The sequence below is a fragment of the Chaetura pelagica genome, unplaced genomic scaffold, assembly GCF_000747805.2.
Source record: "Chaetura pelagica isolate M959 unplaced genomic scaffold, ChaPel_1.0 scaffold166, whole genome shotgun sequence".
Classification (NCBI taxonomy): Eukaryota; Metazoa; Chordata; class Aves; order Apodiformes; family Apodidae; genus Chaetura; species Chaetura pelagica.
This window is the reverse complement of record NW_009953758.1, coordinates 4150150-4158868: the sequence shown is the minus strand read 5'-3', so window position 1 is coordinate 4158868 and position 8719 is coordinate 4150150. Positions and strand designations below refer to the sequence as shown.

Here is an 8719-nt window from a genome sequence, read left to right as displayed (position 1 = left end):
CTGTCCCTGGCACTCACAGATTTGAGGGGCTGGGCAATCCTTCACTTGCTAGAATCCAGTCTTCCCAGCTGTCCCCCATCTGCAGTCTGGAAATCCCTAACACTGGGACCAAACCCCCCCTAAACCCAGCAGTCCCAGATCCCAGCCTGGTGCATCAGCTGTTGTTTTACGTTTAGAGTGACAGGCTCCCTAATTGGGCAAGTGAGAGATTAGCTGGGGTGACCAGAGTGTCAGGAGTTGCTGTGGTCCACTTGAAGCAGTCCAGCCTTCAGAAACCATTACACCTGCACCAGTTACAATACACTGTACTGCCTGTGGCAGGGGCAGGAGCCAATAGAGGGCCAACTTGCCTTTCCAAGGTTATATGGCTGGGCTTGTAGCACCTACAGTTTCACAGCTGCCTCTTAATGAGCTACCAAAATGGTCCACAGCAGAGCAGTACTTTCAGCTGGGCTCTTCTGGGCAGTACAGGTGGAGGGCACAGTGGTCCTGAGTAAAAGCATGATGAGAATATTTGATCCAGGGACAGACAAGCATGGAAAAGATTGGTCAAGGATTTCCAGTGGTGCCTGCACATGCAGGGAGCAGCACAACCAGCTTCCCAGCTGGGATGCTTTCAGAGTTCATCTTCCAGAATAGCTGCTTGAGGGGACACAGGCAGCCTTTGGCCAAGATGACCTAAGGCTGGAAGTGAGCTGCTCCTGCAGGCAGGCACTCAAGGCTGTGTAATGCGATTCCCATGTTAATTCAGGCCAAAGAGGTCCTTGTGTACCCGAAAGAAATCTATGTGCACTACCCTGCCCCAAGGTCTGGGCAGAAGCACCTTCCTACCAGTACCGTGAACAGGAGTGCTTTTCTTTTGGGGTGTGTATGCATGTATGTCTGCATTAGCCATCCCTGGACTGCCTTTGTGCATTAAGGTTTATTTGTGCTTGACTGGTTTGTGGACAAGTGAGGGAGAAAGAGGAGGAAAGCTGGGCAAGGAGGATAGGAGAGGCGGGATGTCTGGGGAAGGTGCTAACAGCCCTTGGCTGCCCCAGAACCACTTCCTCAGATCTCTGTTACACAGCATGCTCCTAGCGTTGCTATTTCAGTCTGAATGTCACCTATAAATTGGAGGCTCTTTCTCTGAAGGCTGCAAATAGAAGTGTCACTAGATGATCTTTGATTTATAGGGAAGCTCAGCATAAAGTCTGGCATGTCCATTTTCCAGCCAGGAAACTCAAAGGTGTCCAAGGATCACGCAGGGATCCTTTGTTTTTCCTAGACCTTTCCTCAAGGGTTGGCAAGCCCTTCCTGGAGTGGGTGGGGAGAGGTCACAAGCACAAATTCATCTCCCTAATCACCCTGTGCCTGCTGCTTTTTCAGATTCCTCCTCTGCCATCCATCCCTGCCTCATGGATTTCAACCTGCTGGCAGATGCAGAGGCTCGCAGCCCAGCCTTGTCTCTCTCAGACTCTGGGACCCCTCAACACGAGCACAGCTGCAAAGGGCAGGACCACAGCGGTGAGTGCAAAGCTCAAGATGGGAGAGAAGTCTCCACCCATCCTTGCAAGTGAATCCAGGTGTCCAGTGGCTTGCAGGAGCTGGCTGTGGTGCTCCTGGGGACACATTGAGCTCTCATACTGCAAGCCAGTACAGCCATCCCAGTGAGCAGGAGGAAGGAACAGGGGCACATATCACAGTGACAACACTGTCCTGGCTATAGGGGGGTGACTGGCTCAGCTTCAGAAAGCGACCTCTGGCAGAAGACACAGCCCACAGCAAGCAGGAATCAGGAGAGCCAGGTCATCACTTAACTGATATTTTATTGTATTCACCTAGACTGGATCCCGGAGCAGGAGAGCTCTCCTTGTGACACAAGAAATCCCATTCAAGGCACAAAAGGCTACACCTAGTAATAAACTGCCCTTATTTAAAAACAAAACAAACCACAAACACAACAATCCAAAACCAAATAAAAAACCCAACTCTATTTAAATTGCTTAGCTTACAACTGCCCATGCAACAGGTTAACCTTGGGCTGGACTTTCAAGCTCATGCAATAAGAAGTTGTCTTGCCTCAACTTTAGTTGAATGAGGCTGTTCACCTGTGGAAGGCTCTGCAGCGGGCAGCAGGTTGCTCCTGTCCCAAGAGTGTGCCTCTGACTATTTACTCCCATAACAACCACATTCTTTATCAGGCTCTGAAGAAACATCACCATGCACACCTGCTCAAAAACCAGCTACCAAATGCTCAGGTTTCCCCTGGATTTTGCATCTGCCCTATGACCACCTAATTCCTCATTACTTTGGATGTGGCAGACCAGTGTAAAGCTGTCCCTGCTGGTGCCAGCGTGAGGGGGGGCAAGGGCTGGGGACAAGTCTCCAGGTTCACCTACATGCAAAAGATAATAAGCATAATAATGCAGATTAAAATTCCCTGAAGTGTCACGAAGGGAGTTACATTAGGACAACTATGGTCAGAGAATCCAGCCTCTGAATTCCCATTGCACACGTACCTTAGTTGGGTGCATCCCCAAGCTCTGTGGCTCCTCGTCAGGAGGCCTTTCCATCTGAGCCCACCCTGGCACGTTGCATAACTGCCAATTTAGGAGCTGAATTTTTTTTCCATTAGGCATGAGCTGCTAATTCCAGCTATGACTGCAGTCATTTCATTGAGTGGGCGAACGTGCACGAGATATATTCCACAACCTATTTTGGGTTGACAATAAATGCTGGGTGCCTGGCCACATCACTCCCCACGTCTTACATGATCTAGAAATAAAATGTTTTTGGGAGGTGGGTGTTTGCCAGTGATACCTGTGTGCAGAGGCTGGCAGCTCATGACTCCACTCCAGAGAGGCCAATGGCAGTCACTTGTCACCTGTGTCAGGTGGAGCAGAGTGCACCACCGAGGGCTGCCCAGGAGGGGCACGTCTTGTTTGTGCTCAAGAGAGTACTCCCCCTCCTCCCTTATTGACTCTGCAGCCTTCATTCAGAAAGTAAGAAATCCTGAGGAAGAGAGCACAAACTTTGCTTGTCTGGGCATGGCTTTCAGAGATCCCAAGTGCTCTTTGATGGTTTGGAGTGGTTTGTGACATACCCTCCTGATAGGTTTGATCAGACAGCACAAGAAAACAAGGTAGCAGGCAAGGGACTGCCTTGCATCTCCCCAAATTCTGTTCCTCAGTGTGGGCTTGGGGTTTCCACAGGTCCTTCCTGTAGGGTTCCTTGTTTCCCTGTACTGCTGAACTTCTAGTCCTTGCTGCAATGCTCAAATTCTGCCATTTCCAGAGGGCACTTTTCCCCTGCCTGGGGAAGAAGCAGAAACAGATATAACAGTTCCTATAAGTAATGCTCAGGAAGAGCCACTGGTAGCAGGTGTGGAAACAGAGAGAACAACAAAAGGAACCTGTGCCTGCAGGGATTTTTCTAGTCTCAAAGTCAGAATTCCCACAAATCCTAAGACTTCATAAGATTTATGGAAAGTTCTACACCAGAAGGTATGGAGAAGATAAGTACCAAAGCAAGATGCTTGGAGAGCTCTTCCAGCCAGATGCAGCCCATTAAGTAGTGGTACCTTTGGTCCATTTTCCTTCCCTCTTGGTATAGTTTCTTCCCACATGAAGAAGGGCAGTCCTGAGAAGGAGCTCCTCATTAGGGCACAGCCTCCTGCTTGGCAGCCGCCCCTTTGGAAGTCCACATTTGTCAGGGGCTCCTGTGTGCTTCAGGCTCTTAATTAATCCAGACTTAAAAGATGAACAAACAAACCAAATGTTGTCCCTTCATCTGTACTGAGCCATTCCTAATAACAAGCTCAGATGTGGTGGTATCACTCCCCTTTTAATCTGTATTGGAGATGGATAATACAGGAATCTCCTTCTTCCAACACTGGCTTAGAGCACTGAGCTAGAGAAACCAGATTTATCCCCTTGAAAAGAACCACTATAAAAAAAATTCCACATTAAGAGCATGATCCCAAGAGTTCTGCTGAACATGGGATCCCCACATGAGGATGTTAATGGGATCAAGGAGAGTACCAGCTCCTACCACTCCACTGTCCAGGTCCTATGGCTTCTTCTGTTCCAAGAGTGTGCTGCAAAAGTTCTCTTGCTGGTACAACCTGGATGGAAAAATGAGCCGGTCTTGGTGCTGGTACCTTTCTGGTCAGCACAACCAGCTTGTGTCCCGCTGTTGAGAGCCAATGCACAGTGGAGACCTCTCCCTCAACAGCCAGATAGCTCTCCTTGTGTTAGCTTTCCTGCTCGTGGATAGCACTAAACTTGTCTCAGAAGGGAGGCAGCAGGTGGGGAGTCTGTGGGAACTCTGTTTCTTCAGGCAATAACCCATACGAACAAACCTTTTCTGACCACACCCAGGCTTCCCTCTGTGAAGAGTGAGTGTCTCTCCTGCAAATGCTCTCCACAGCTCTAGCATCAGTCCTCCAGAGGAAGATGTCTGCAAAGAGGGTTTTCTCAGGAATAACAGGGAGAGGATTCTGAACTAACATGCTGCCACAGAAACAGGGTAGTGGCACCAGGTTCCTGGCACAGGGCCTGCCTCCCAGGGCCAGGCTCCATTAAAGCACCTGCTGGTGGGTACAGCACTGCCCTGCAGCAGAGTCCTTTCTCTGTCAGAGCCCAGATGCTTTTCAGCCTCTGTCTAGGCTCTCATTTTTGATTTAGCTTGTATGGGACTTATTTTTTCAGAGTACATCCACCTGACTGGAAGAACACACTTTTCTCTCCCAGCTATATTCAGGTTACTGTTTTCTTGCCTCCCTGCTTTTTAAAGTGCTGTACAAGATACTGTCCATGTCAGGATTTTCCTGGACTTGGAAGATTTTTAAGATAGCTTCCATCTAAATAACTACAACCAAACAAAAACTCCTCTTAATCTGAATCTCAGTACAGTGATGCCAGGATATTTTAAAGGTTCTTCTCCCAAATGCAACAGTTGAGCTATTGTTTGCAATAATTTCTACTTAGCTCAGCTGAGTATTTCCCACTATATAAGAACATCTCCCCTCCCTGTTGAAAGCCTGATTTTCAGTTGGAACTGCTTCATCTTGCTTCTAGATCAGCAGAAGAGGGAAACATCGGAGATTATTTTCACTGGAATAATTTTCTTCTGTGGTGACTTGTCTTAGTTCCCAGCAGATTTTTATTTATTTTTTTTAAACACAAGTTTTAGTTTTCTTCCCCATGGTTGGGCCCTCTAGACTGCCCGAGTGACTCAAACGTGACATTTTCTTTTGATGATGGAATATACTTATTTTGCATTCTACCCATGTTTGCAGAGTATCAAAACCCGTGGCACAGGGATAGTTATTTAGATACCAGTGTGAGCACTGGAAAAATTCAAGATGTTCACTTAAGGGGCAACAAAATGAAAGATGCTGACTCTAGGAAAGGGGTTTTTGAGTGAGGAGGAGGGTGAGTGCACAAGGACAGAGAGATGCTGGACTACTTCATGGTGAGCTCTAAGAGAGGTCTTTTCCTACTTCAGAAAAATAAAAATCTGTGCACTTAAGTATGAAGGTAGAGGAGGAAGAAGGGAAGAAGTGGAAGGATGAATTAACTAAACCTGAGGAACACAAATTTTTAAAAGTCTGCACTTGCTCTCATTGACAATTTGCCTTTCCCTATCACTTTGCTACTAAAAAAGCAACTGGATCTTTTGCTGTGTCATAACAATTCTCATTCAGTTTTTCCAGTGGATGCCTTACACAGAGAGATTTAAGCAGAGTAGGAAATTGCTGCCCTGGGTAAATTCTGCCACTATCATCCATCTTAAATGTGACACATGAAAATCAAAGATTGGAAGGTTGGAAAATCAAAATGCAGTCACTTGGAAGTTGACATCCATTACAGCAGTTAAACAAGGTCAAGCTGTGCTGTACCAATGGGGTGTTGGTTTCAGTACAAGGTGGATGCCCAGCTGGCAAGGGTGAGGGAGGGGGACGGAACCGCTCCTGTGGATGCAGCTGGAGCTGCTGGTCACAACAGCAGAGCGGGACCACCAAGGAAAATTCCCCAGATGCAACCAAGCCCCTCAGGTTAACTCAGGGGATCTTTCCCATCTTTTTGTTTCTCACACAGACACGGAGAAGTCCCAGCAAAACCAGACAGATGACTCCAACCCTGAGGACGGCTCACTTAAGAAGAAGCAACGGAGGCAGAGGACACATTTCACCAGCCAACAGCTCCAGGAGCTGGAAGCCACTTTCCAGAGAAACCGCTACCCAGACATGAGCACCAGGGAGGAGATTGCAGTCTGGACCAACCTGACAGAGGCACGAGTCCGGGTAGGACTGCAGCCCTCCCACCTTCTTGGATCTGAGCTTGTGGGGAGAAAGCAGGCTGTGATACAAGCTATCAAGCTGTCCCCAAACCAGGGAAGGAATTAGAGGCACTAGAAAGTTTCCCTGTCTTGAAAACACCACAAGCACATACCCAATACTGGTGGTGCCTGCCTTATCCAGTGCCATATTGCAATAACACTGGGGGATGCAAAGTCCAGGCTCTGCCCTGCACTGCCCCACCAGCCAGCTGCCCCAGCCTGGCAGACCCAAGTGCCATTGTCTCCCAGCCTTAGCCTTGCTGAAGGGCACACTCTGGGGCTCCAAAACCGCTGTTCAGTCACAGGCATAGCATGGCAGGACTCCAGCTGGAATGAGAGCTTCTTTCCACTGCTAGAAATATGAGTTAGCAGCATGATGAATAGCCTTCTAGCAGCTTCCATGCTCTAGGAAGTTATGTTATTTGAGTTTCTCCAGCACTAGCAGATTTTCCTGTTAGAAGACAGACTTCTAACATCTCATCCCAAGCCAGTCCTGAGGTGAAGTCAAAACAAGAGTTTATTTCCTCCACTCAGCAACTGTCAAACCACATCTGTCAAATACTTAGCTCCTAAGTCACACAATCCCAACCCCTCCTGCTCTGTCATAATTTGGAAATACAGCAAGTATTTTCCTTACTTTTCCCCATGTAAAGGGCAGCCATTTGTTGAGTGAGGTTGGTTATTCTGTGTATTGTAAAATGGTAGTGGTTAGGTTTTGGTCTAGGTGGCAATTCTTGCTGGGAAATGACCCTATAGCCTAGACATCTTTCTGCAACTCATTCCTGATGCTCAGTCTCCAAAGCTCCCTGGGAGCATCCCCAGCCCTTCAACAGTTCTTGCTTTGCTGGGCAAAGAGGGAGGGGCAAGGCCCATTCCAGGGACAGTCCAGAGCAACTTCCATCCCCTCCCTTCTCTCTCACTCTCTCACAGGTCTGGTTCAAAAACCGCAGAGCTAAATGGAGGAAACGGGAGAGGAACCAACAGGCTGAACTGTGCAAGAACAGCTTTGGAGCCCAGTTCAATGGACTGATGCAACCTTATGATGACATGTATTCCAGCTATTCCTACAACAACTGGGCCACCAAGGGGCTTGCCACCAGCCCGCTCTCGGCTAAGAGTTTCCCATTCTTCAACTCTATGAATGTCAGTCCCCTCTCCTCCCAGCCCATGTTCTCCCCACCCAGCTCCATTGCCTCGATGACCATGCCTTCATCCATGGTCCCTTCTGCAGTGACCGGAGTACCAGCCTCCAGCCTTAACAACCTGGGAAACATCAACAACCTGAACAGCCCAAGCCTCAACTCTGCTGTCTCATCCAGTGCCTGTCCTTACGCCTCAACAGCCAGCCCCTATATGTACAGGGACACGTGCAACTCCAGCCTGGCCAGCCTGCGGCTGAAGGCCAAGCAGCACGCCAACTTCACCTACCCAGCGGTGCAGACGGCAGCTTCCAACCTGAGCCCTTGCCAGTACGCCGTGGACAGGCCTGTATGAAGGGCTGCCCTCTGCCAACCAGGGACTCGACCTTAGCCTGACAAAAGGAGACCTTTAGCCCTACAACAGCGTACGTCCTGCAGAGAATGAGTCAATGCGAGAGGAAGCAAGAGAGTGAGAGAGAGCACACAGCTAGCAGGCAGATGGACCTCTATGAAGATTTGTCTAACTATCGTATGGTGAATTTTGACTGTCTTTCCCCTCCCAAGTCCCTCCCCCTCTTGCCCACCAAACCTCCTCCTTCTTGGTAAAGAAACCAAAACAGTCTACTGGAAGCCCCGTGGGAAAACAGGAGCTCCAGCGCACGGAGTGCCAGACCCATAGACAGCAGAACCAAGTGTGTTTCAGTCTGTCCCTCCAAGTCCCCCAGGAGGGAGCTCCCCAAATCCCCAGGACAGCACTGGCAGCTGGATGCCACCTCTGCAGGGAACAGCCAGGGACAGGGAAAAGCAGGGCCACCGTTTGGTGCTTGGCTGACCCCTTCTCTCTGCACACTTGCAAGATTTCAGTTCAAGACATCTTGCCCACTTATTTTCCACACAGCCAGGAAGGAAAGCCTGATCTCAGTTAACTGGCATCTCTTTTTGTAATGTATATGCACGCATGGCCCTTGAGGCTTGAAGCCTTTAGGAACTTAGAGATGTAAGGATACAAAATGTGGGTGTATACAAATACATATATAGACATTTTAATACACTTTTTTTCATGTGTACCTAAAATGAACTACAAAGTAGACCTTAAAACCAAAAAGCCCATGAAGCAAGCACCTCCACTGAGGCAGTATCCTGCTTGTCATGCTTTAGTGCTCCAGTCATTTCCAGTCAGACAAGAATATCTTTACCAGTGTACATCCAAAGCATCCCCTTTTGCAACAATCAGCTCTCCCTTGCACATCTCTTTC

General features: G+C 48.6%; 1 protein-coding gene across 1 annotated transcript; it reads left to right on the top strand.

Annotated features, from left to right (window-relative positions):
- The first annotated feature begins 1397 nt into the window (after nt 1–1397).
- Nucleotides 1398–7818, top strand: PITX3 (paired-like homeodomain 3). The gene is made up of 3 exons (XM_010000793.1): nt 1398–1506; nt 6084–6289; nt 7255–7818. The coding sequence occupies exons 1-3, from the start codon at nt 1398–1400 to the stop codon at nt 7816–7818; spliced, it is 879 nt and encodes a 292-aa protein (XP_009999095.1).
- Nucleotides 7819–8719: the final 901 nt, after the last annotated feature.

What these genes read in the sequence shown, in the direction of transcription:
- PITX3 (XM_010000793.1), top strand. Translation starts at nt 1,398, where the DNA reads ATGGATTTCAACCTGCTGGCAGATGCAGAGGCTCGCAGCCCAGCCTTG. An exon ending in CAAAGGGCAGGACCACAGCG is followed by an intron (nt 1,507 to 6,083) that starts GTGAGTGCAAAG and finishes TTTCTCACACAG; the next exon opens with ACACGGAGAAGTCCCAGCAA. An exon ending in TGACAGAGGCACGAGTCCGG is followed by an intron (nt 6,290 to 7,254) that starts GTAGGACTGCAG and finishes ACTCTCTCACAG; the next exon opens with GTCTGGTTCAAAAACCGCAG.